At 55.9% G+C, this 25,702-nt stretch overlaps 9 protein-coding genes and 1 non-coding gene across 10 annotated transcripts; 5 read left to right on the top strand and 5 right to left on the bottom strand.

Annotated features, from left to right (window-relative positions):
* Positions 1-45: 45 nt before the first annotated feature.
* N656DRAFT_834835 (uncharacterized protein) lies at positions 46-4,491 on the bottom strand (the record flags this gene model as incomplete). Its single annotated transcript, XM_064818734.1, has 4 exons — positions 46-1,821; positions 1,861-2,200; positions 2,231-2,308; positions 2,339-4,491. 4 exons carry the CDS (start codon positions 4,489-4,491, stop codon positions 46-48), a joined length of 4,347 nt encoding a protein of 1,448 aa, XP_064673267.1.
* A 390-nt stretch (positions 4,492-4,881) lies between these two features.
* N656DRAFT_775635 (uncharacterized protein) lies at positions 4,882-6,281 on the top strand. Its single transcript, XM_064814480.1, has one exon. It carries the CDS (start codon positions 5,317-5,319, stop codon positions 6,205-6,207), a length of 891 nt encoding a protein of 296 aa, XP_064673266.1. The 5' UTR covers positions 4,882-5,316; the 3' UTR covers positions 6,208-6,281.
* N656DRAFT_826853 (uncharacterized protein) lies at positions 6,272-8,594 on the bottom strand. The gene is made up of 2 exons (XM_064818490.1): positions 7,872-8,594; positions 6,272-7,808 (listed from the first exon to the last, which is right to left on the bottom strand). Exons 1-2 carry the CDS (start codon positions 8,259-8,261, stop codon positions 6,540-6,542), a joined length of 1,659 nt encoding a protein of 552 aa, XP_064673265.1. The 5' UTR covers positions 8,262-8,594; the 3' UTR covers positions 6,272-6,539.
* Positions 8,595-8,835: 241 nt separating this feature from the next.
* N656DRAFT_392223 (Sm-like ribonucleoprotein) lies at positions 8,836-10,060 on the top strand. Its single transcript, XM_064809504.1, has 4 exons — positions 8,836-8,987; positions 9,053-9,352; positions 9,431-9,499; positions 9,570-10,060. Exons 2-4 carry the CDS (start codon positions 9,181-9,183, stop codon positions 9,884-9,886), a joined length of 558 nt encoding a protein of 185 aa, XP_064673264.1. The 5' UTR covers positions 8,836-8,987; positions 9,053-9,180; the 3' UTR covers positions 9,887-10,060.
* Positions 10,061-10,233: 173 nt separating this feature from the next.
* On the bottom strand, positions 10,234-12,390 carry N656DRAFT_787348 (uncharacterized protein; the record flags this gene model as incomplete). The annotated part of the gene is made up of 2 exons (XM_064816597.1): positions 10,234-12,077; positions 12,129-12,390. The coding sequence occupies 2 exons, from the start codon at positions 12,388-12,390 to the stop codon at positions 10,234-10,236; spliced, it is 2,106 nt and encodes a 701-aa protein (XP_064673263.1).
* Positions 12,391-13,549: 1,159 nt separating this feature from the next.
* On the top strand, positions 13,550-14,573 carry N656DRAFT_787347 (Mob1/phocein; the record flags this gene model as incomplete). Its single annotated transcript, XM_064816596.1, has 5 exons — positions 13,550-13,572; positions 13,781-13,947; positions 14,006-14,099; positions 14,147-14,280; positions 14,332-14,573. The coding sequence occupies 5 exons, from the start codon at positions 13,550-13,552 to the stop codon at positions 14,571-14,573; spliced, it is 660 nt and encodes a 219-aa protein (XP_064673262.1).
* Positions 14,574-15,122: 549 nt separating this feature from the next.
* N656DRAFT_702377 (mitochondrial ATP synthase subunit 5-like protein) lies at positions 15,123-16,123 on the top strand (the record flags this gene model as incomplete). The annotated part of the gene is made up of 4 exons (XM_064811020.1): positions 15,123-15,281; positions 15,449-15,760; positions 15,859-15,951; positions 16,010-16,123. The coding sequence occupies 4 exons, from the start codon at positions 15,123-15,125 to the stop codon at positions 16,121-16,123; spliced, it is 678 nt and encodes a 225-aa protein (XP_064673261.1).
* A 629-nt stretch (positions 16,124-16,752) lies between these two features.
* On the bottom strand, positions 16,753-16,823 carry N656DRAFT_t27. The gene has a single exon. It is a non-coding gene; the product is annotated as a tRNA-Gly (tRNA).
* Positions 16,824-16,959: 136 nt separating this feature from the next.
* N656DRAFT_834827 (protein phosphatase 2c) lies at positions 16,960-23,915 on the bottom strand. The gene is made up of 10 exons (XM_064818733.1): positions 22,983-23,915; positions 21,861-22,922; positions 20,607-20,755; positions 20,513-20,551; positions 20,320-20,437; positions 20,167-20,263; positions 19,422-20,052; positions 18,910-19,369; positions 17,615-18,859; positions 16,960-17,541 (listed from the first exon to the last, which is right to left on the bottom strand). The coding sequence occupies exons 1-10, from the start codon at positions 23,675-23,677 to the stop codon at positions 17,106-17,108; spliced, it is 4,932 nt and encodes a 1,643-aa protein (XP_064673260.1). The 5' UTR covers positions 23,678-23,915; the 3' UTR covers positions 16,960-17,105.
* A 620-nt stretch (positions 23,916-24,535) lies between these two features.
* N656DRAFT_842517 (uncharacterized protein) lies at positions 24,536-25,623 on the top strand (the record flags this gene model as incomplete). Its single annotated transcript, XM_064819047.1, has 4 exons — positions 24,536-24,649; positions 24,739-25,206; positions 25,277-25,446; positions 25,509-25,623. The coding sequence occupies 4 exons, from the start codon at positions 24,536-24,538 to the stop codon at positions 25,621-25,623; spliced, it is 867 nt and encodes a 288-aa protein (XP_064673259.1).
* Positions 25,624-25,702: the final 79 nt, after the last annotated feature.

Here is a 25,702-nt window from a genome sequence, read left to right as displayed (position 1 = left end):
AAAAAAAAAAAAAAAAAAAAAAAAAAAAAAAAAAAACCACAAAATTCACCACCGCCGCCGCCGCCCGACCAAACCCAACCGCCTCCTCTCCTCGCCAACAAGCAACGCAAACACTCTCTTGGCAAGCTCCGTCTCGTCCCAGGCAACCCTGACCCCAACCCCAACCCTAACTGCGGCCTCGGCCTCGACCTCGGCCTTGAAAGCGTCCACCACGTCCAGGTGCCACGCCTCAAGCAGCATCGACTCGCCCTGCGCCACGACCTGCTTGCCCAGCAGCAACCGGCGCCGGTGGTTCAACTGTTGTTGGGCGGCAAAGGAAGTGGAAGAGGAAGAGGAAGTGAAAGGGGGTGGTAGGGGCCCCTTCTTGCGGGCTTGCAGCAGGGCGTCGAGACGCTCCCAGTGCGCGCGGGTCCAGGTTGTGGGGGATAACAACGGTGTGTGCAAGTGGGTGGTGGGGTGGTGGGTGGTGGTGGTTGTAGACCTGGTGGTGACGTTGGTTGGAGGAGGGGCGTGATGTTGATGATGTTGTTGGTCCTGGCGCTGGGATTGTGGGGAGGAGGGTGGTTCCTCGTCTGCCATTTCCTCCTCAGCTACCTCCTCCTGTTGCTGTTCCAAGACCGCAGCATTCCTGCTGCTGCTTCTCCCCACACCCTGCGAGGGCTGGCCTCTGGCCGGCAACCCCGCTGCCTGCCGCTCGGCCCGAGCCTGTGCCTGTGCCAGCGGTGAAAGGGTGCTGCTTGTCCACTCTACTACCCGGCCGGGCGTTTTGGGTTTGAGGGGCGAGCGTATGCATGATTTGCTAGGGGATGCGGCGCGGTCTGGCAGAGGTTTCAACACGGGCGGGATGAAGCTCGAATCCTCCTCCTCGGAGACTGGCGTCTCTTGCCTCTGCTCCTCCGCTCGAGACTGGGATACAGTTTGCTGGCGCGCTTGGGAGAAGAACTCTGAGACTTTGTTATTACTAAATAGTGAATTCGACGGTGCAGCAGGCTCTCGTTGAAAGAGACTGCTGGTATCACCTGGTTGCCGGCGGCGTGGTGTGAAGTTCTTCTTCTGAGGAATGATCGCTGCCCTCGGAGCTTCTGAACTCTCCGGAGACGCAGGATGTAGAGCCGGCGGCGGCGCGGACGTCTGAGCAGCTGTCTTCGGCTCAGAGCTGCTTCGTCCCGGAGAGAGCACGCCGACATTTCTCTGGCGATCGTCGAGTTTGAGCTGCTTCTGTTGGGGAGGAGCCGGCGCTTTGCCTGTATCTCTATGCTCAGGGCTACTTTTTCTAGGAGAAAATAGGTCGATACTCCTCCGGCGGCCGCCGATTTCAAGCTGCTTCTGCGGCACAGACGGCACCCGCGTCGGAGCAGACGGCTGAAGGTAATGAGAGAAGAGGGTATTTCCGGATGTTGGCGGCTGCTGTGCTGCGAGAAGGCTTCTCGGTCGTTGCGTGGAACGATCCATGACTGCAGGCCTCCGCGAGTCGAGTGTTTTGGAGGAGCCGAGGCCGGGTGGCCCTTGCATATCCGGAAGCGTAGCAGGCGATGAGAAGAACGAAGAGAAATCCCCCTTCTTTTGCGGCGGTTGGCGGGATGGAACTGGTGGCCTTTGCTCCTGACCCTGAGCGAGCATGCTATACTCTTCATCCTCATTCACCGAAGGGTTCCACTCAGTAGGAGCGCCCTTCTCCGCGTATTTCTGTAATTCGTCGTTGTAAACCAACCTGCGGCTGTTTTTCCTCCAGGGGCTCGGTATCTTGCCCCTTGCAGGGAGTTCCGCGGGAGGTTCCTCTTGCCTGCGCGGCGCAGTCTTGAGAGCATGGGGCGTGGGACGCTGGGCTTCAATACCCCAGATGTCTTCCTCTTCTTCCACCTCATCCATTTCCTCTTCTTCCCTTGTGTGTTCCGCCATATTCGCGGACCATTGTGAAATCCTAGCGCCAATCGAAGACTCTGGATTCTGTGCTTGTTCTTCCTGGTGTCCAGTTGGCTCCCTCTCGACGCCAGTGGAACCGCGGGCATCATGGACGCTCAAACTTGGGGATGCAGATCGTTGCGAACCCTCAGCAACACTACCTTCACCTTGCCAGCTCATGGGATCGTCGTCATGGGGAGAATTTCTTGCTGCCGGGCTCGCGACACTGACAGTAGGGTCCCTGTCAAAAGCCTGCTTGCCGGGGCCGCTGAACAGTGTGCTGCGTACAGAACCCCGCCTAGTTGAATCAACCGGATCCGGGCCGAACGGGTCGTCCATACCTTCTGTGCCGGAAACAGAGATGCGCGCAGGCGAGAGCGATTGCGCGCTCTGGACAACAAAGTTCCTGATCCTATTCAGGGGTGCAAGCCAGGACGACTGAGGCTGGTCAACCGCGGCGCCGGTCTGTGGCAGCGATGGCGACCGAGTGGCCCGAGACGGGGGCTGTTCCGTCGCCAGAGCCGGCGCGGGTGACTGGCTGGACTTGGTTGTCGAGCCCCGGAATGGGCTCCCTAGCATGCTATCTCGACCAGGGGGCGACGGTGGGTCAGAGGTGACCAGCTGCAGAGCCCGGCCTGCGCGGACGATCGGGGATAAGCTCGGTCGGGGTTGGGGTTCGGGGAGCGGCAGGAGTACAGGCTGGGCATCGCGTGCCGCCATTGTCGTCGATGCGAAAGAGGAGAGCTGATCGGCAGGAGTCTCAGTCGAGTTGGCCCTGAGATGGCGTGCTATGGAGCTGGTGAAACGGGTTTGGGCAGCAGGGCTTCCGATCGGCGGGGAGGAGGGCATGTCAGCACCCAGAGCAGGCCCAGGAGAAGGAGACTTGGTCTGGGCGTTGTGCTCTTCGGTTTCGGATGGGATTGGGGATGGTGTCTCATCAGGAGTCAACAGCCTATTCGTCTCAGATTGGGGGTTGGAGTGATTCACTGTTGAGGGCCGCTCAATGGACGGCTGAATGTCTTCTCGGCTGGGCTTGTCCGATTCCTGTTCGGCTTCGGCTCCCCTCCTGGGTTGGCGGAACTGCCGTGGAGTTGCGGCTATGAGTACGTCCTCGGGAATCTCGGAGAAAGAATCATCGTAGGCGCTAGCATCCCGGTTCTCGGACTGGTCAACGGCAGGTTGGTGCGGTGCGGGCGACTGATGCGCTTCCTGCTGGAGGGTCTTTTGGGCTATCTGTCTTGCAAGGGGTTGCGCTTTCGCCCTGCGGGGACTTCGACGCAGCGTCTGCGGAGATTGTGAAGGTGGCGGCGGCGGCAAGATATGTTCATCATGTTGCTGGTTGGAGTTTCGCCCAGCCAGTTCTTCGCCACCTGCTTCTCCCTCGGCGGTCTCGGTAACTGGATGCTCAGCGGCAGGCTCCTCAGCCGCCCTGTTCCAACTCTGCCTCAAATATTCCAAACTCCTGTTGATTATGGACCTTGTAGCCTCTCCAAACTCCTCGGGCTCGGGTGCCATCACGCTGGAGTTCGGCTGCATCGACGGCAGGGTGCTGAGGGAAATCATGGTAAACTCCTCGTCAGGCATGACTGTGTCTTGCCGGTCTTGACCATCACGATCCTCGCTAGCCTGAGATTCGGCTTCGCTGTACGAATCCATGCCGCCTCCCAGTTCTGGCCACTCATATTGCGGCTGTTGTTCTGGTTCGTGTCGCTGCAATTCGGATTGGGGTATATCCGAAGCGTCGCTTGTGAAGGCAGGGCCATGATCTTTCTGTCTTGTTTGACCAGCCGGCGTAGGTTGGTCGGACAGAGTCGCGAGCCAGATATCGTCGTCCATATCATCGCGCCCTTGGTTTTCTGCTGCCGCGCCCCTCGTGTGCACTGGCGTTGGGACTGAGGCAGCGTTGTCCGTTTGCTCCTGACCCAAATGCGTCGCCAAATCATCCGATGTAATTTGGCGTTTCCTGGGCCTTCCTCTTTTCTTCGCTTGTGTCCCTGGCGCGCTATCCTCTTTCGTCGGCGACGTGGATTTTCGCTTCGCGACCCTCTTCGGCTGGGTAGTGGGCCGCGGAGTCGGCTGCATATCCTCAATGTCGGAGGTGAGGACGCCCTTCTGCGGTGAATTCAGTCGGTCGGCCCCGCCCCTTGGCGCTTTCGCTGGCGTCCCTGGTCTTTTGCGCCGTGATGGTATTGGCGTCCCCCCCGACTTGCGCGGCCGCCCCCTTCGCTTCGGGGTTGTGGACTCATCGTCAGTCAAGCCACGCACAGGCACTGATGTTGTGACCGTCTTGACTCTCTGCGGCGTCTTGCCTCGTTTCGGGGTGGGCGACTGGAATAGGCGCCGGTTTGTGTTGCGATTCGGCTCGTCGGCCTCGACGGTAACGAGGAGTCGCTGTGGCGACATTTCATTTCCAACGTCCAGCTCAAAGGTCTGTTTGCGCGGGGAGGACTCGAGGGTATACAATCGCTTCGCCGCCGGACTGCGCGCCTTGATAGCTGAGGGCGGCATCATGGGCGGGCTTAGGGCCGGATCGATCAAAGGATCGGGCGAAGACCCCAGATTGAGTGTTATCGTATGTTCCTCGTCCATCATGCCGTCGCCGTCGCCGTCGCCATCGCCGTTGTGGGCATGACGTCGCCAAAACATGGACATCGACACGGCCCAAAACTTTGCGCGGCACCCGTGATGGCGCGTCGGTATTCGATAACGTTAATGATAGCGTCGGTGGTCGATGCGCTTCACAGTGCCTGTGCGACTTTGAAAATCGAGAGTCGCCGCCGCGTCTGTTTACATGCTTCCTGATTAGGCCAAGCCCTGGCGAACCTCCAATCAAAACAATTGCTCTACAACCCCACATTCCGGAAAATTGTTAACGTCGACGGGCGTGCTTGGCCGTTGGCCCTAGCGCCACTGGGCCCACCATGGCTTGGCCTAACAGGGGCTGGAGTTCACCCTTCCAAATTCCTCAACGTCATCCGGGTTCTCGTTAATCCAACGCCTTAAAGACTACAACTTCCTCGAAGCTGCAGGCTGCAGCAAGCATTAATAAGCCAGAGAAGCCAGTAACCATTTTCTACACCTTCAAGCAATGGCAGTTCGATTACATCGATGTAGCAATTGAGCCGATCATGACATGCCAGACCCAAATGGCGCAAGATGCCGAATTCGCGATTCGCGACTGTCGCCCGGTGCTTTGAAATTGATGGACGCCATATAGGTAACACCTGTATTCCAAAGTGAAACCATCTGCGAAATGAATTGTGCTATATATTCTCAATGTCTGAGAAGATCAGACTCTCCAAATGCACTTAATCAGCTTGATCAACAACAGCAAGCAGTCCTCCGAAGTCCACCCAGGCTCCTGACCCGTCCTGAGGTCTTGATCATCTTCTAGCCCCTGACAGCCAGACCACCATGGCCGCAGCCACAACCACATCCAGCACCCCTCAACCGCCGCAGGGCGACGTGATCGCCACGCTCAACTTCTACTCCCCCCCTGAGGACCGTTCCACGCCGTACATGCTGGCAGGCGACGTGCCGGCCGACGTCGACCCAAGCAAACGGCGCAACTTCTCCGACGTGGGCATTCCGGTGCTGATCCGCGACGTCCGCGCCAACGCCTCCGACTACTCCCTCGACCGCGACGCCTTCCAAATCGTCCTCAACCAGCCCGCTTCCTCAGAACAATCCTTCACCGACGACGCCTCCATCGAGGCAAACTACTACCCGGAAGTCACCGCGCTGCTGCACTCCCTGATCCCCTCGGCGCACAAGGTGGTCATCTTTGACCACACGATCCGGCGCGCCGCGGCCGACGCGCCCCGCACGCCTGTCAACCGCGTGCACATCGACCAGACGCCTTCGTCAGCAATGCAGCGGGTGCGGCGGCACGGTGGTGCGTCTTCCCCGGAGGAAGCCGAGGCGCTTCTTGCGGGGCGGTACCGCATCATCAACGTGTGGCGGCCCCTGAACCGGGGGCCCGTCGAGTCGTCCCCGCTGGCGTTTGCGTCGTCGTCGACGCTGCGCGATGAGGACATTGTTCCCGTCGAGCACCGCTACGTTGACTCCGGTTACGTGGGCCAGACGGCCGCCATCAAGTACCATGAAGGGCAGAAGTGGTATTATTTGAGTGGCATGACGGGGGATGAGCGGATCCTCCTTGAGTGCTTCGACAGCGAGGCGCTGAGGGACGGGACGGCGGTGCAGGGAGGGCGGGTACCGCATAGTGCATTTGAGGATCCCCGGACGAGGGAGGGCGCGGAGGCGAGGGAGAGTATTGAAGTTCGGGCGCTCGTTTTTGGGTAGAGGGAAAAGCTGGGGACATAGCATAGCGGGTTTGTTTGATCTGGTTTTCTCTACTTTGATTTAGGTAGCGCCGCTCTGAATAATAGATTTAATCAAATGTATTTTGCGAATCAAAGCTCGAGATCTTGCCCGAGATCTCGGGGTATAGAGCAAAGCTATAATAGCCAGGGTGCCCGAGTTATAGCCACCAACCCAACACCTCATTTAAAAATCCCCCAATGTCCCAAACTCCTGCTTAAGCCTCCAGGAGCAATCCCTTAAACAAGTTCGATTTCCAGACTCCTTATATTTATCCGCGATTCCCTCCTATTTTCCTCCACCAGGACCCTTCGTCAACTCCGCCCACCCCGGCCACCCTTCCGGCTGCTGCTCCGACTCATCGGTGCCCCATTGGCACTCGACTGCCTGCTCATAGGCACACCTCCCAGTGCCGAGGGCTTAGCAGGCGAGGGCCCCGGCGTGCCTGTGTGTCCAGGCTTCGGCGTGCCAGCTCTTTCGTTGGACACCACGGGCTCGACAACATCTGAAAGAACTGGCAGTCCCAGCTGCTTCCTCACTTGGTTCTCCGACGGCCGCTCTCCCTGGAGAAACGCTACAAAGCGGTGATCGCGTGCCCGCAGCGATGCCGCCTCAAGAAGCTTACGGCTGCCGTTCTCCATCTCAAAGTTGGCGCCGACGCCGTTGGCCTCGTCGTAATCCTTCAACGCCTTCATCACCCTGAGGTCGGCATGCGCATCGTCGGCACTTAGCGTGCTAGGAATGTTGTAGTCTAGCTTGTTGTAGCCCTTGACGTACGTCGAAGGGAACGTTGGCGGCAGTTTCGGGTCAGCAGCGAGCATGCGGTCAAAGTTCCCTGGGAAGTCGAAGTTGGCGAGCATCTCCATGCCCGTGAGCTTATCGTCGATGAAATTAGGGTTATTAGCCCCACCGCGACCGCTCCGTGTTGCATGTGACACATTCCTCTCCATCATGGGTGCTGAAGGGACCGAGTCTGAGCCGTCGTTCTCGTCCTGGTCGCCAGCGCCCGAGTCGCTACCATCGGGCGATGGGATAGGACGGCCATGCTCGTCAAGCTTTGGTTTGTGTGTGAGAAGGTATTTGCGGGCGGCCAATGCGGCCGTGTTGTATGACATCGTGAGCTCCTTGTCGGTAAAAAGCTTATCGATGCTGTATATTGGGCCAGTGGCCTTGCGCGAGGCCAGGCGGTCTGTCTGCCAGAGCGGGGTGGTGCCCGAGGCATCAAGGGCCCGGCGTTGTGGTGCCGGCGAACCGTCGTCGTCGTTGTTGTTGCGCTTTCGTTTCCTGTTTTCCATGCCGGCGTCTTCCATTTCCCGCCGCTGCCGGGTGGTCCGCTTGTTATGTGTGCCCCCAGGGCTGGCAGGATTGGTGATGCTGAACTGGTTCGGATGAAGCAGAAGGGCAGAAGCATCCGAGATCTCCAGTGCCTCTTTCTCCTTGTTCAGCCTGAATTTTTTGCTAGTGATGCTGTTGATCAAGCGGTCACGGAGGGTCTGAGAGAGGGCTCGGTATTCGCGATTCGCAGTTTCTACCTTAAAGGCGTGCGTGTTCAGGAACTCCGATGTTTTCTTCTCGTAGTCGAACTACACAGCATGGCGAGTCAGCCGTCAAGGATAGCGGATCTATGGCGCACCAAAGAGACATACCTTGTACTTGGTAAGGTGATAGTCGCGTTCCTCGACTAGGTCCTGGACTTTTTCCATCCATTTGGCAAACCTCGGCCCGGCTCTATCGAGGAGGGTCTGGGGTCCGTCGGCGTCACCGTTCAACTGGTCTTGCTCGAAGGCGTCAAGAGGGCCATCGACATAAGGGTCGACTCTCATGACGAGGGTTGTGTCAATCTGAATCTTGTGAAGTTGCTCCCGGAAGGCTTGATCTCGGTCCTTGCTGAGCTTCTCGGTGAGCGTGGCCAGACGATCTACCAGCATCTGGCGGCGCTTGTCTCGCTTCGACTGCGTCGGAGGAGGTGAACCGTTCATACGGCGATCAGGGCGATGGACCGGTGTATCAGCCATTGCGGCCTCCGTCGTAGCCATATTTGCTACGGTATCTCTGTGTTCGCTAGGGTCTCGTTCTCGTTCTGCGAGTCGAGAGCGTTCTGGTGTTCCTGTTCGAGGGGCTGATCGCACGGTCTTGCGAGGATCGCCCGCACAGGCGCAGCAATTTGTAACTATAGCCAGATCAAGACGAAAGATTGGGATGATTTGCGAGGGAATGATACTTGTGCATCTTCTGGACAAGAGGTATTGTGACTGAAAACTATTATTGTGCGAGGCCTCCTGAGCTGGCAGGACAATAGGTAGGTAGCCAACTCTACATGGTCCCGGAGTAAGTATTGTACCTATTTTATGCCGAATGGCGGCGGATCCATGCCAATAAGCTGGCCCGAGAACCGGGCGGCTGCGGGCGGTGTTATGTAATTTAGCCCACAGAGTCTTGTGGCTGCCGTAAGGAAGCTATCCATATTCGGAATCTCGGCTACGCTGCGTGTATTGTACACCTAGCCACCGTAGTGGCTGAATTAGGTTGATCGTCCAATGAGCACTCATGAACCGGTCTGTCGTTAATCCGTCCAACCTGAGCTTGCAGGGCTCCCGCCGTCCGGCAGGTGGTCGCCGGGCGGCAACCTAAGGCGGGACCCCGCCATGAAGAATGGCCAAACGCATGTCTGGTGGGGCGGAGACAGTTTAGTTACCTTACATGCTAAGCTCCTGTGGTGGGACCTGCTTCACTGCTGTTGGCACCGAAACAGGGTGAGAAATGTAAGTGCTATTGTGTCGCTCAGAGTATCCATGATGCTGGTCTCCCATGATTGACTAACTCGGAGATAAATTCAAGAAATCCCAGCACGGGCAGGTGGAAGAAGAAGCCCACCTTGTTCTTTAACTATCAAAGCGAATCGCCGATGGACTGGGATACACCGCTTCAAATCCAGCTCATGACGCGGTGCTCATAATGGAGAATCTCACAATTTCCGATCCTCCCCCTCCGCATCATCTCCAACAACAACCCCATGGCGGCGCTCCAGGGACCATGCCGCCTGCACTGGGGCGTCCCCCTCCGCCACCCCAGCAGCTGCCCGCTCAGATGTTCACCACTGCTGCCCAGCTTTTGGATCTCACTGACAGTAAGGCAGATTACACATATATCTGCAACATGCAAGACACACGTGCCTTGGGGATTCAGGGGGACTGACCGGGCACAGAAAAACTCATGGTAGCGTTACGTGATGGACGAAAGTTACTGGGCATCCTCCGCAGTTGGGATCAGTATGGTATGGACTCAAGCCGAACGCAGCAGCTCATAATCGGCTAGGTCTCTTGGTTAACATGGCTTCGGTCCAGCAAACTTAGTGCTGCAGTCCACCAAGGAGCGGATCTTCGTGCCTCCCGGGACGGCACCCAATCAGCCCAGGGGGCTCTATGCGGATATTGACCGCGGCGTATTCCTCGTGCGCGGAGAGAATGTGCTGCTCCTGGGCGAGATTGACCTAGACAAGGACGACGACGCGCCGCCGGGATACGACCTTGCCGAGGCAGAGTTGGTGCAGACCCTGGCTAAGCAAAGGAAACGGCAAGACAAGGCGAGGGAGAAGAAGAAGGTTAAGAAGCTTGCTATTGAGGGGTTCGAAGGCGAAAATTTGGGCGAAATCCTTCTTTAAATCCGGGATTGTTGGACGGGAGGCGATGAAAAACCCATAGGGAGAGACGAGGAAGGCAGAGGTGGGTGGTTAGGAAGCAGAATATTGTGAAATGCTGTCCACCCACTCTTGTGATATAGGATCGCGAGGCTCTCATGAAAACCAAATGCTCAAGCCCGGCACGACCAGCACGCAATTCATGACGTCCTGTTTCGGCCGGTAGGGAACTTGTGATAAGTCGTGTTGAACAGTGTAGGAGGGATTGAAGCCCCGATAACTACATCCCACAGGCAATCCGATGCGTGGTTACAACTAATCTAGCTCCCTTTGATGTGCTAATAAGGGCTCATCACTCACATCAACCTCCTTTACAGGGCCGGGACGAACCCCTCGACCTCTACTTCCTCCTCCCAGCCCCTGGGCCAGTGGCCTTTCTTCCCTTCGCTCCCATCCCACCCACCGGCCATCATCGCCGTCGCGATCAGCAACGAAGCCGAGTTTGGAAAATACGGCGTCGGCACCCTCGACCCGCCAACCGGATACCCCGCATCATCAAACTGGAAGATCGGATGCAACAAGTAATCAACCGCCTGGTCCGGATCCCCCAGCCGCAGAGAGTTCATGGCCAACATAGCAAAGTCCCAGCCATACGAATAATCCAGCGCCCACAGCTCCTTGATCTTGCCGGCCGTCTTCTTCAGCGCCGCCAGGTCCAGTGGCTTGCCGCTCGCGGGGGGCGGAAGCAAACCATAGATGCCCGCCATGGCGGGATGATCGTTGGTAGTCGCGTTGTCAGTCCACATATCCCGGATGCCCTCGTACACAGCGTACGTCCCGTCCACCGTGGGCAGCGGGGCGAGGTTGTCACGAACAGTAATCCAGGCCTGCGGGACGGGCTTGCCCTGGCGCGTCTTCCAGCGCGCCGCAACGTCCAGGCCAAAGCGCCAGTACGCCAGCTCAAAGGTCGGGTTGACGGTGGCGTTGGGGTTGGTGTTCTCCGAGACCGGGTACATGGGCGGGCCGAGGTCGTAGACGCGCGTCGACTCGTTGAAGAAGGCGTACGACGCCATGAAGTCGGCCGTGGCCGTCAAGATGTCGTCCCAGCGGGATAGGGTCGTCGCGTTGGGGAAGGAGCGGTACTCGATTTCGGCAAAGTACATGGGGTGCGGCTGTTGCCAGATCAGGAGCGCGTTGATCTCGCCCGGGGCGCTGCGTCCCGAGGGGTCCGTCATCTTGCCCCAGCGGGCGCCCTTGTACCCTTGCCTCTGGGCGCGCGCAATGGCCGAGGGGAGGAACTGCAGGTACATGGCGGGCTGGCTTCGCCACATCAGGGGGAAGTGGCCCCAGCGAGCAAATGGCAATGTGTGCCACAGAGTCATCTCCAGATGGAATTTGCCGTGCCAGCCATTGTTCACCAAGCCCGATTCCTGGGGAGGGTAGGATGAGGCCGAGTTTATGGCTGTGAGGTACTGAGAAGTGATAATGCGCTGTTGGAGATCTCTTGCTCTAGGGTCTCGGACCGCTGTGAGATCGATAAACGCCCCTGAGCACCAGTAGGATTTCCACCAAGCCTTGGACGACGAGACGATTTGCCGGTATGAAGTAGTCGATCGCTTGGGCGCCGGGGATAAGCTGATGATCAGCTGGACGTCGCTCTGGTCTGCTGTGAAAGAATAGCGATGTGTTCCCTCTGTGGGACCAATGATGGTTCCCTTGCCGCTCCATGCCACATGGGTGTAATATGTGGTTTCGCCTAGCGTGTGCTTGATGTGGGCAGAGTTGTGCGATAGCCTTTCCAGAGCCGTGGTGTGTCGAGACGTCAAGTTGAAGTGGTTAACAAAGGGGGCGTTGAACTTCTCATTATCCGGATAGGGGAAGTCAAGAAACAGACCAAGGCCACGCTTCAGCAACTTTGATCTGACATTGATTGCGATGGTATCAGATTCTGGGTCGGCCCATGTTTCTACCTGGACCTTGGATCCGTTGTATTTGAAGGACGATGATAGCCTTCCTGACCACATGTCGAGCTCCTGGGATTTGTGCTGCAAGTCGTCTTCGGTAACACCCGGGCGACCGAAGGTGAAACCCACGTTGGCCAAATTCAGCCTATGCGGGTTCTCCCTGAGCCAGTTCGAGATGTCATTCTGGTCAGGGTTCGGCATCTCGTACGGGACCAACCTCCCGTGTGTCCACCACAGCACCTCCGAGTAGTCTTTGACGCACCCATCAGCATCCTGGCACAACAATTGTGGACATGGCATACCTTGAACAGAGGTTTGGCCGGGCTTCGTGGGGAGGGTGAAGTTATGCCAGCCCCAGGTCGACATGATGGCAAAGGGCTTGAAGGTCTGCAAGCCCGTGACATCTGCGCCAAAGGCAAAGTTGCCATTGCCTACCTGTAGCGGTGTAGAGTCGGAGCTCCTACTTCGGCGGATGTTGAAAGATTGCACGATTCTCCGTCGTTGGTTAACAGAGACTGCCTCCGCGAGGGCGAACAGTACAAGGAGAAGGCTCAGAACACGCATTGTCTATGCTGATGGCCAATATGTTTCAACGTTGGCGGCTACCGTCCTGTCAGGCATGCGGCTTACAATGGGTAGATACATTACATGATATCTCCCCCAACCCGACGGTGACCCGGTCAGTCGGAACCACGAATTCCCAACAATCAGCTACACAGTACATCCATACGCTGGCGGCCCATTAGCCTGGTAGAGAGGGGTTCGCGTCCCTTAAACAGGGCAAGATGGGCATTATTACCCGTTGCAGAGTAGGATCCCTTTTGTCTATGCGGGGTGCTGCGTGCGACATTCTCGGGTGAGGATGTCCCGGGCCGGCATGAGATGGGCGACGACAAACAAAACATTGATGATGGGAAGTTCCACGAGGCAGCTCCTGATATCACCCCCTCATGTCGGTGCTTTCAGCTGGACTGCCACATGTTGTCGACTCCACAGAATCAAGCAATTCCCTGATCTCTCATGCAGGAAAGGTTTGAAGGCAAGAGGAAGCGGCTTGCCGGTAGCGAACCATATCCAAAGCAAAGTCAGGCGACTACCACAGAGACCGAGAAAATGTTGCGGTCCATAAGCACAACTCTCTGTCTTGATGAAGACGACGAGGCCGAAGTGCAGAGATTGCGATTGCAATTGCCGACAAGTGTTTGGTTCTTTCATGATTTTATCCACGTCAGGGGCCCAGGGCTGAAAGAGTCCAGCCAAGATGAGTGAATGCACCTTTCCAGATCGGTGCCACGACCCCACACAATAATTGAGGCGCTTGCCAAGCGCCGCTGCGCTACTGACGTGCCGCAATCTGATGCAATCAATCTGTCCCCGTCGCTGTTGCCAGAGCGCTGGTGTAAACATTCTCCCGCTTTGTTGGCACCAATCCTGTTGTTGACTTTTGAAAACTGAGCCAGACATCTCTACATGTATTCTCACCGTACGTTTTCCCAATCAAGCACATCTTTCATTTCTTTGAAAAAAGCCAGAACCGGCCAGATCGTATATCCAGGCACTGTACAGTACACGCACAGCCCCGGACTCCGCTTGCATTGCTTGCATCTGTTGGTGGAGTGGCTCCATTACCTGCGTCATAACGTGTGTGCCCCGCTATCCTTGGTCTGGTGGCCTCAGTCTTCAGCTGCCTCCTGTCGAGAGCCCAAGTTCCCTGGTTCTCGCCATGAGCTCCTTTCTTACAACTGTGTGAGTTGACTTTTCCATTTCGCAACTGTCCACCCGACACAATGGCTACGTTCCAATTGTATTTGCTACCCGTCCCCCAGCATGCAAGCGCAAGCGCAACCTCCAAGCCTGCCCGTCGCGGCCCGACCCGCTTCGCGGAGCGGCGCCCGAGCTCACGCGCTGCAGATGCGACCTGACAACATGGCTAACTTTTTGCGCGCGGTTATAGCAATCAGCGGGCGAAGAACCAGTTCCGACCTCGAGCGCCCGGTAAAGGCGGCGCTACGAGCTATCAGCTTCGCCAGTATGCCGAGGCCACACTAGGTGGTGGCAGTCTGCGCAAGGTGGTGAAACTCCCAGAGGGCGAAGATGAGAATGAATGGTTGGCTGTCAACAGTGGGTCGCTTCTCGCAATGCGCACATGTCGGAGTGCGGATGCTGACTGGGACTCTAGTGGTGGATTTCTACAACCAGATCAACCTCCTGTACGGCGCGATTACCGAATTCTGCTCCCCCCAATCATGTCCCGAGATGAAGGCGACAGACGAGTACGTTTTGCGACCACCGAGGTGAATATCATTACTGATTGGGTCAGGTTCGAGTATCTGTGGCAGGATTCCGAGAACTTCAAACGACCGACCAAGATGCCTGCGCCGGCATACATCGAGCAGCTGATGACTTGGGTCCAAAGCAATATTGACAACGAGGCGGTTCTTCCGAGTCGCATTGGTACGACCCGTCGCGTTTAGCACCGTGTCAACAGAAACTGACCAGGAATAGGCGTACCGTTCCCCAAGTCGTTCCCCGCCCTGGTCCGTCAAATATTCAAGCGCATGTACCGTGTTTACGCCCACATATACTGCCACCACTACCCCGTCATCCGGGAGCTTGGCCTGGAGCCGCACCTCAACACTAGTTTCAAGCAATATGTGCTCTTCATCGACGAGCACAACCTTGCCAGCGGCAAGGACTACTGGGGTCCACTGGGCGACTTGGTAGACAGCATGTTGCGCAGCGACTAGGCCACTGTTTGTGGCGTTTCTTTTAGAGTACCGGTATCGCATTGTTGGGCCTGCATGACGGCGTTTGGGTTGGGTTGGCCGATACAGGGCTCGTTAAGTGGTTAGGTATTCCGAGTTTGGACCGCAAGGCATGCTGCTTGATCGGGGTAATGGTCGGTATCAGTTGGGACATTAGTTGCCAATTTGGGAATTGCATGCAATGCGTGATCGTGGAGTCTTCGGGAGAGCGGGCTTCCTGTAGCTCTATAAAGTACTAGTAGATTCTGGGGAGTCTTTCTTCAACTTCAGTGTACGGTTCATCAAATTATCAGTCTTGCTACCCGCAAGTTGCAAACACAGCTTTTGAAAACCGTTAAGTGGCTGGTTTTATGCACCATCCACGGAGTACTCCGTAACCTTAGGCGGAATTTATTCACCCAGTTGCCCAGAAGTTTCTGCCTCAGGCAACTAGAATTGACCGAGCATCCAACCCCATCCCTTGAAAACTGAAGGGAAAGCTTGCTTCACCACATTCGAGGTCCCATCATCGCACCCGATTCCATAGCCACCATGATCTCGCGACAGGCATTGCTGCGCTCCGCGCGGACGGCAGCTCCCCAGCGTGCCCTCGTCGGCCAAACTCGCACCTTCGCCGCGCCGGCCTCGAGCGACAGGGTGAAACCTCCGGTCGCCCTCTTCGGCCTCGACGGCACCTATGCCACTGCTCTGGTACGCCCGTCCTAGACCGCCCAATTGGTGTTTCCCAGCTTTCTCCTTTGGAGAGAGCAGTTAGGAAATGCCTTCCCTGCATCCGATACTCTCCCGCCTACGAAGCGAACACGCAAAACGATCCAAGACTAACCTGCGTTAATTTGCTTTTTGCTCGAATTCAATAGTACACGGCCGCCGTCAAGACATCTTCCCTCGAGCCCACGGCCAAGGGCGTCGCTGCCCTCGGCACCCTCCTGCAAAAGGACCAGAAGCTCGCCACGATCCTCGGGGCCCCGACCCTATCAGCCTCGGACAAGTCCGCCATCGTGGCCGAGCTGCAGAAGCAGGCCGGTGCCACTGGCGAGACGGTCAAGAACTTCCTCTCCACCCTCGCCGAAAACAACCGTCTGGGCCTGCTCCCCGGTGTCTGCAACAAGTTTGGCGAGCTGATGAGCGCTGCTCGTGGTGAGGTCGAGATGGTGGTTACCAGCGCTCAGGTACGACTGTTCTTTCCCCCGGCCGGGCCAGACAAATATTTGAATGAATTCAGGCGATCTGGAGTGAATGCAGTGCTGATAGGGGGATCACATGACAGCCTCTCGACAACAAGACTCTGAACCGCCTTGAGACTGCCGTCTCCAAGTCAAACTACATCTCCCCTGGCCAGAAGCTCAAGGTCAAGAACACGGTGCGTTCTCGGCGGCCCTCTTCACAGCACCCCTTTACTCAATGCTAATACTGCTCAGGTGAACCCCGACATTGTTGGCGGCCTGATTGTGGAGGTCGGCGAGAGGACAATTGATCTGAGCGTGTCATCCAAACTGGCCAAGATGAACAAGCTCCTTACCGACACCCTGTAAATCACTTTTACTTTTGTACCAGTGGGGTGTGTTGAGTTGACCAGGGGAGCAATGTGCCGTGTCTAAGAATGGCTCCGGTCGAGTCGGCGCCTCTATGTATATGAGCTGAATAGAAATCATCCTCCCTAATCCTGCTCTCATTTCGAAGAAGCTTATCTGTATAACTTCACATGGGCCCAACGTCCAATGTCCGGCGGGCCAGAGTGTTGGTAACATGGACCCCGGGCACTCTGCGAACACCCGCTCCTATAAGCTTCTCGATACTTTCATCTAGGAAGCTCGTCCATTGCTCCTCGGTGTATCTTCATGATTCCTCATCTGATAGGACAATGAGATTAGCCATTCACTCTGAAAACGTTGGTCACCATTTATTGGCTAAAGTCTGCCTATGCCCTATATACCAACCCAGGATGAAATCTGTATCGGTCCTTCGGGCAAAAAAGCCCTGTGCCAGAAACGACTGAGCGGCACGAAGAAATTGGTATTGCCTATCCCGAGCCTACCTACCATACTGCAGCTTCATAGTCTGAATATTCATGGGTATACACGACACATTGGGAGACTTAAAGAGAGTCAAAAATGTGCAAAAGTCGTTTGATTGTCAGATCAAAAATTGAAGTTCAGGATCTTGCGTCAGCCGCGAATCGAACGCGGGGCCCATCGATGGCAACGATGGATTTTACCACTAAACCACTGACGCTTGATGAAAATTTGCTTTGAATCTTTGACCTATGTATCAAGGAGCACAAGCACCCCCGTCCAGACACGACGATGACCATCTTATTGCTTGGATCTCTATCCGCAGGCAAACATTCAGGTCGCGGTCAACTTCGAATCCCAGCGCATCTGTATATATATACTGCATGTCTATCTACGCAAGGTACTAGGTTTGAGCCCCTGAAACATAACAACTCTAATCTCAAGCGCTCGTTTTCCGAGCCCCAATTTTGTGTCATACAACAACCATGTAGAACAGCCCCCCTCAAGCCTCGACCTCAAACTCGTCCGGCTCCTTATTCACCTCGCGCTCCACCTGAAGCTTCTCCAGCTCACGCGAGATGTAGGTGTGCAGGTGGGCGTCCGCCTCCTGCCTGGCCCTGACACGATCCGGGTCGTTCATCATGGCCTGGGTACCAGCCGACCCGCGTCTAACATGGGAGTCGCCGTTGACAGCATAGGGGTCTTCATCGGCAACACTTTCATAGCTCCCTAAACCGCGGTTGGGCATGCTGAAGTCGCTGCGGGAGGCGATGGACCTGCTCGTGGAGCTCCGCCTGAGACGAGGCGCGTTGGGCGAGAGCATGGGAGAGCGAGGCGTCCGGGCGCCACCGGGAACGTGGCGGTGGAGGATGTCGTCAAAGTAATGGGACATGCCGACACCCGGGGTGCGAGGGGTCTGCGGGAGGCGACAGTTGATGCTGGAGATGGGGTGAATTTGTTAGTGTTACCGCGGGGAGAGGGGAGGAAGGAAAGGGTAGAAGGGTGGCTTACCCTGTATCGTGAATCATGCGGGCAATCAGGCCAGTCCAACCGCACTGGTGTGTCGCCCCAAGGCCCCGCCCGGTGTCGCCGTCAAAGAACTCGTAGAACCACAGATAGTCCTTCCAGTTGGGGTCGAAGTCGAGAGTGTCATTTCCGCCGTTGATGCTCCGCCGGCCGTCATCGCCACGGGCAAAGAGATGCTGCAGGCGGTGCTGGATTTCCTCCGAGACATGCCCGAGATGCATATAGTCGCCCGAGCCGACCGGGCACTCGACTTGCAAATCCTGTCCAAAGAACAGATAGAAGCGCTGGAGCGATTCTACCAGCAGGAAGTTTACACACAGCCAGATGGGTCCTCGCCAGTTGCTGTTTCCACCGAAAAGACCGCTGTCCGAGTCCCCAGGCACATATCCCACTTTGAAGGTTTGTCCATTGACCTCCATGGAGTAAGGGTGCTCCTTGTGGTACTTGGATAGGGAGCGAATACCGTGCGGGCTGAAGAATTCATCTTCATCCAACATGCGCTCAAGGATCTTTACCAACCGCTCCTTGTTGACAAGGGAGAGGAGGATCCTGTTGCCCTTTCCACGCCTGCGAATGCTGTGCATTGTCCTTTCTGCTACATCGCACCGGTTGGCCATGAACCAGTCGACGCGCTTCTTGAAGGCTGGCAACTTGTTGATGAGCTCGGGTTCCAGAGTGAGGGTTGCGTAGAGCGGAATCAGGCCAACTAAAGACCTGACCGGCATCTGCTGAATCCAGGGACCACCCCATGAAATAGCGTCATAGTAAAATCCATCCTGATCGTTCCAGAGCGACTGTTCCTCCTTTTTGCCCATTCTCCAGGTCATTGCATCGCTGATGAGGATAAAGTGCTCGAAGAATTTACTGGCAATGTCCTCGTAGATGCGCCGATGTTTTGCGAGCTCCAGGGCGATGTTGAGCATATTGAGGCAGTAAAAGGCCATCCAACCTGTGCTGTCCGCTTGCTCTAGCGTACCACCCGTAGGCAGTGGCTCGGAACGGTTGAAGAGGCCGATATTGTCCAGTCCGAGAAAACCACCCTCAAACACATTCTTGCCATCAACATCTTTCCGGTTAACCCACCAGGTGAAGTTCAGCAACAACTTCTGGAATACTCTCTCGAGGAAGTCGAGATCTTGTTTCCCATAGAGCTTGCGCTCGATTTTGAACACACGGAATGTCGCCCAAGCGTGAACCGGGGGGTTAACATCGCTGAAGTTCCACTCGTATCTGTAGAGCGTCAGTCTCTGCTCCTTCTGCATCCCTGAGAACTCACTTACGCAGGAAGCTGGCCGTTAGGGTGGCAGTACCACTCGCGGGTGAAGAGATCAAGCTGCTTCTTGGCAAATTCCGGATCGATCATGGCCAGCGTAATGCAATGGAAGCTCGTGTCCCAAGCGGCGAAAAAGGGATACTCCCAAGAATCAGGCATGGATAGAATGTCATCGCAGTGTAGGTGCTTCCAAGCAGAATTGCGAATGCCCTTTCGCTCAGGGGGCGGTGGCGGCTGGGAGGGATCTCCATTCGCCCACTCGTCCCAGATGAAAAGATAGTGCTGCTTACACCACATCATGCCTGCAAACGCCTGCCGCTGAATGTTGCGGAGATCATCAGGCATTGGCAATGGGCTGATGTGATAGTAGAAGTCGTCGGCCTCCTCTCGCCTTCTCTCAATGATGTCGTCAAACTCCTCTTCGTCCAGGTATGTCTCTGCTTTCCTAGAGAAACGGAATCGAACAACTACTTCTCGTCAGTACCGCAGATGGACTGGATTGAGAGAATGGGGCAATACCTGCGCACTCGCCCGGGTTGACTCCGCCAGCTTCATTGAATGCGAACCACGCCGCAGCCTTTGTTCCCACCTGGCTTGGGTTTACAGCCCCTTTTTCGCGGTTGATAATATAGCGATGGAAGGCATCCTTGACGTATGGGGATTCGTTCTTGCCATTGTAGAGCAGCTCAAAGTTGGTGTCGTTCTCGGTAAAGATCAACTCTGGCTGGACGTCCTCCCCACTTGGGCCGACCCCAGGAGAAGGGGAGAGGAGGACATAACGGTCTCCCAACGAGTGGTGCCTCGATTTCATCAAATTCTCGTCATGAACACCAATTGAAGGCTTCTTCTCGGGGGGCTCCCGACCCCAGGCCCAGGTATTGCGGAACCACACATGGGGGATGATGTGGAGCGGAGCAGGGTCCGGGCCTCTATTCCAAGCAGTGACGCGGAAGAGAAGCTCATCTGGGTCATCATCTTCCTTGGCCGTCTCGATGAAGATATCCCAGTAGCGGTCCTCATCGAAGACGCCCGTGTCGAGGATCTGGTACTCCTTATCCTCCTTGCCCCGTTTCGCGTTCTCTTTGAGTAGGTCTTCGTAGGGAAACGGCTTCTGCGGATATTTGTACAGGAATTTCATATACGAGTGCTGGTACACATGAGCTTGAGCTCTGATGTCTTCCTCATCGTAGAGCAGGTCTTACCGTCTGAGGATACATAGTTAGCAGTTGGCTCCTGAACAAGTGCTGGTACGGATATAACTCACCGGTGTATTATCCAAGTGAAAGTGCGCCTCCTTGATGCTCTCGCCGTGGTTTCCCTGTGGGTTAGACAACCCGAACAGCCTCTCTTTGAGAAAGGGGCTGGCATCTGTCAGCAAATTGGCTTGAGCAAGCTCAAAAGGCGCAATCAGTCCTACTCCTTCTCATTCCAGAAAGCGAAAGCGATGTTCTGGAGGCCATGTGTGTCGCAAACACCAGCAATGCCGTCCTCACCCCACCGATATGCGCGGGACCGGGCGTGGTCGTGGGGAAAGTCTAGCAGTAGTGTGAGCATGGTCCCGTTAGGCTGAGAGGACGGAAATCACGGCCTGGGCCTGGGCCTAAACTTACGACTCCACGCATCGCCGTCGGCGCTGTAGTCCTCTCGCACTGCATTGGCCTAGTTAGACAAGGCAACATTCGCATCCGGAAAGCTGAGACTTGCCAGTTGCCCACTGTCTTTCGGCAACATATGATCCCCATTTCTTCCAATACTTTGTACGATTGCGGTCCTCCTTGAGTCTCTTCTCCTCCTCGGTCAAGTACTCGTGGCCGTCGAAGACAACCATGGCGAGGCCGTGAAAGGTGTGCGGTCTTGATACCCAAAGTGTTAGTTGATCGCAAGGCGCAATCGGAGCAGCAAGCTAGAGTAGTTTGAAAAGGGAGGACCGACACGTCGTACAGCAACGAGTCCCTGAAAAGTGCCTGACAATGGGAGGAAGGAAATGCTGGAAAAGGAACAAAAAGATACAAAGCTATTGGAGACGGGAAACAAAGATCAACGTCCTGCCCACCACTTCTGCAGACAACCGAGTAGGCGAGGTAGGGTAGCTAAAGGTAAGGCACGAGAGGGGCGCGAGGGGTGGCAGTGATCCATCAAGGGTGGTGAATCCTGCTGGTAGGAGCTAGGAGACAAGCCCAAGGTAGTGCTGACAGCAAGCCTGTGACGTCAGGATACGGCACCAAACTAAGCGAGCTCAACCCTTGCTCGTCCGCGGAAAGCTACCTGTCTAGGTAACGTCCCACCTGTAACTTGGCGCGTCGCGCCAGCGGTTATCTCGCAGCTTATAGGCACTTCCCCGATTCTCGATCCAGATCAGGTACCGATGCAGCTAAGTTGGCCGTTCAATTAGTCGCCAATAACATCTTCCATGCTGGGTATGAGGTATAAGCTATCAAAGGCGACGGCAGCAGACCGAGAAACGAGGTTGATGCGATGAATAATCACCTTACTCTTCTTCATATGAAGTACATGTATTACACCTGGTGGAAACACAGCTTCCATTTTAAGCACAGGGGGATGCGAAGACCCTGAAGACCAACCACACTTCGGCAAATCTGCCTCAATACGCCGCAGAATCCCCGAAACGAAAGAGCCAGACTCCTTCCTGGCGGGCAGATGGAAGGAAGCATCCCATTCAGGAAATATGTATTCTGATTGCTGGCTCGCCCATCGAGCTACCGTCCTGTCTACAAGTGATGCAACAATACGCTGAAAACTAACAGTAGTAAACTCCATGAACAAATCATGCCGCAACGCATCGCTGCTTGGTATATCAACCCTTGCGCCAAACCGCTTACCCAGCCCAAGATGATCCATGCATAATCCCAGAGCCCACAAAACCCCTAGAGACTAAGTAAAGTCTATAGCTTAGCCTTGATAGGTTGCGCCGGCGCAGTTGCGTCTGTGTTGATCAACACCTCGCCAGTCTTCTCGCCGTTGCCAAAGAAGATAACCTGAACGGTCAGGTCATCCCGATACCGCCTGGAAAAGGGGGCCGGTAGGGTGAGCAGCGCCGACACCTGCTCTTGATTCCTGCCGCCGAGCGCGTTACGGACCAAATGTGTAGCAACATTCATGTCCTGTACCACAAAGCTGTCTGAGGGAGATGACCACTGCCGCATGCCGCGGAACGGTGTCTTCTGGCCTCCGCTGCCGTCATCACCGTGCTTTGACTCAACGGGGAGCGGACTCTGGCCGCGTGACCCAAAAAGCCGCGTCCAGACCGAGTCGAACTGCGAGTTTGTCGAGCCCTTGGCTTGGCTCTCGATCCACTTGCCAACCAGGCCAACAACTTCGTCGTTGGTAAGCATTTCCCAAAGCCCGTCGGTAGCCATAACCACAAAATCACCCTTCTCCGGCTCGATCTTGGTGGTGGTAATGACGGGCTCAGCAGTCACGTAGGGAGGCGTCTTGAGAATCGGAGAGATGGATCGGGCGAAGAAGTGTTGCTTGAGCTTCTCCGAGATTTCCCGCGTCCACTTGTAGCTGGCATCTCCAAACGCGCGTGTTGGCTCCAGCCCGCCGAGTACGCGCCCGTTACGAACGACATAGGGCTCGTTGGGGTGCATCTTTCGTAGCCGGTCCGCTTCGTCAGGGTTGCTGCCCGTCTGGTCAACGGAAAGCGGCGTCGCAGTCCACTTGCCGGAGGGCGACCGACGGCCCAGGACTGCCCTGGAGTCGCCCGTGCATGCCACCCGCAGCAGCTTGGATCGGCTGTCGTAGAAGGAGAGGAGTGCGCAGGATCCGGACAGGGCCGGGGCTAGAAGCTCGGCCGCGGCGATCTTATTGTTGGCTTGCATGACCTTTTGTACGCTCTGGTTGACAATCTCGTCATCCAACTTGAGAAATCCTCTCTTGATTGCGGCATCGACAGCCTCGCTCGATGGCGTCAGTCCAGCCGCCTTGTAGGTATCGTTGAGCTCCCGGGCCACAAAGCTGACCAAGGCCTGGCGGAGCTTTGCCGAGGTCGTCCATCCTCTGTAACCGCAATTATCAGCCACCCAGGGTCACAAACTTATTCATCAGCATGAAACCTACGAATGGCCGTCAAAAACACCCCAGAACATCCAGTCAGTAGTTTCGGCACCCTCCTTCCTGTTGGGTATCTCAACGATTTTCTCGGCGTGGTCATCCTCGATCGGATCATTGCTCGGTAGCTGCACGATATCGTAGCGTACAACACCCTGTCCGCGGTTGACAAAGTACGACTGCTCGCTCCTCCGCAGTTTTTGAGTGGCCTGCTCGGGCGTCAACATCTCAATCACACGCCTCCCGTCGTCGGCCGTGGTCTTGGATATTGGGCCTTCTCCGACAAAGGTGCCAGTGTGGAGTTCGTCAGCCCCAATCACCAGAACTGAACGTGTCGGCGCCGCGTCCTCCTCTCCCGTTGTGGCCGTCCCGGCAGATGAGTACGCGCGCTTGATGATGCTGTCGTTGCCGTTGCCGCCGTACGAGTACCAGGCGCCGTATCCCACCAGTGCCGAGACCAGCGCTACCGAAGCCCGTCGAAAATACATCGATGAGCGGGCTGATTCGCCAGTCGGACCAATGCCGGCCGTCCGGGGACGGGAACTGCGGGCGGCGATTGTTGTCGATAAGAAGCGGCGGGTCGCGGCGGCGCCCTTGGCCGTCGGCTGAGGCAGAAAAGAAGGGGCCCGGCGGCCGTTAGAGCGAATGCCCCTGGCTGTGCATTGATAGGCGGTACGGAAGGCTTGGGCGACGACACGACGCATTGCGAGTGGCAGATATGGGTCCCGTCTCCAAATTGAGAGATGGAGTCGAGACGAGTTGAAGAACCGACGTCTGGGGAGTGGGAAGGTGACTGCCAGTGCGTATCGCCAGTTGACACGGTGTGACAAGCGATAAGTTGAATTTGAAGTTCCTTCGATGACCGATCCAACTGAATCCTCGACTGCCAATACCACTGCAGTAAAAGGTTAAACTTTAATGAAGATTTCAAAGACAGCGGGGTGTACGAAGTATTGTAAATCGATCTTTGTGCCTACCACCCAAAGTGGTATGAGTGGTTACTGCCCTTCTTGAATTTGAAGTGCAGAACAGTGTGCGTACGGTTATCGCTCCCCAGTCCGTCAACTTGAAGTGTTCGGTTCAGTCCACTTCAGTTCATATCAAGTTCCAACTGGGGACGATTGAAATGAGGTTCCTTCAGAACCTCTTTGTTCCCGGGTGGCAGGCTCCCTCTTTGCAGATTATAAGTTAACTCCTTTTGTTCTCCTACACGCAATGTTCCTTAGAGCCAAGGACTTCCACTATATGTCCAAGGCACTTGTAGTCCTGAGTTGTCTGTACCGCGGTGTGGCCCGTGCGCCGGTTACTTGTTCCGCGACGTTGGTGATAATTACCCATGTTTTTCACATGCCATCGTCAGATAGGATGTAAGGAATGCCATTGTGACTGCGACTGAGCAGGCCACCCATTGGCAATAATCATCAAATCAATGTATACTATTCCCCCATATTCGACGCAATTGAGACATTGATAGCAAGATCTACTACAACTAACATCACACACACCTTGAAACAACCCAAACGCACCTTCCACGTTCCGTTTTCAGATGAGTACTCTTCCAGATGGACTCAAACACGGACAAACCGGCCTCTGCCTCGCCGCAGTCAACAAGCAGCCATGATGCCGAATTTGCCAAATTTGACTTGTATCCCTGGGTGCGGGATCGTTCATTCCTTGTAAGGCAACGCGCCCAATCCTCTTATTATCCCATACGCTTTCCATACCCCGCTTACAAGAGAGTTTCCCTGTTAACCGAGCTGCATAGCAAGGCCTCATGGCCACACTGGGTCCGTTTCTCGCCAGCAAAGATGACGCCTTCACACGTCAAAAGGCATTAAACACCACTCTTCAAGCCCGCATCTGGTGGTACAAGTCGCGGTTCAACTACGACATTGACCGTTCCGCCTATGAGGCCTACAGCGCCGCTCACTCATCCTCCAACCCTGACGCCTCCATCCTCGCCAAGCTCGAAGATATCCAACAGCGCATGGGTGGTGCTACACCAACCCGGCCGTCCCCCGACAAACCCCATGCTCCTCAAGCCGTGCCCTCGTGGCAACTGAATGCCCCAAAAGTTGACGCCAGCAAGAAGGCCGACGACGGGGCCCTCCACGCCAACACCGGCGAGGGAGCGCCTTATCCGGATAACTTCCAGGCTTTGATCGAGGCTGTCACGATGGGGAAGCCAATATCTGGGATCAAGGAGATTCCGAATACAGTCGTGAGGCCACCGGTGAGTTTATCTTCCCCACTGGCTTTCCATTGGTCACTTGAGAAGAAAACTTACAGGCTACGCCGCCCAGGGGGTTACACCTTTCGGTAAGATGAAAGCGCCTCGTAAGCCTTGGGAAAAGGATTCACCATCCGACGAACTACAACGGACCAGTGTCCTGGGCAATGTAGTGGACAAAGAGTTTCCGCCGCTGCCGGAAGACACGGACAACACGGCCTCAGAGGTCGAGGGAACCTCTGGGTAGTGATCAAGGTACGACAGGAAAGAACCATTTGCCAAAGGCTTATTGAATTCACACCCAGCATTACCCTCCACAGACGTGAGGAGCTTCTCGTGTCCATCAAAAAGGAGACCGACAACACGCCGCATATCCAACCTTGCAACAGGCACAAGCGGCAGGACAACGACCGTGAATAGCCGGGGCATCCGTCCACAACAGGCGAATTAGATCACCTCACTCCTAACGCTGCGGGGGTCTTACCGTCACCAGACACGG

This window comes from Canariomyces notabilis, assembly GCF_033297395.1.
Source record: "Canariomyces notabilis strain CBS 508.74 unplaced genomic scaffold N656scaffold_3, whole genome shotgun sequence".
Lineage (NCBI taxonomy): Eukaryota > Fungi > Ascomycota > Sordariomycetes > Sordariales > Chaetomiaceae > Canariomyces > Canariomyces notabilis.
The sequence above is the reverse complement of the archived record's forward strand: the minus strand, read 5'-3'. Positions and strand labels throughout refer to the sequence as shown.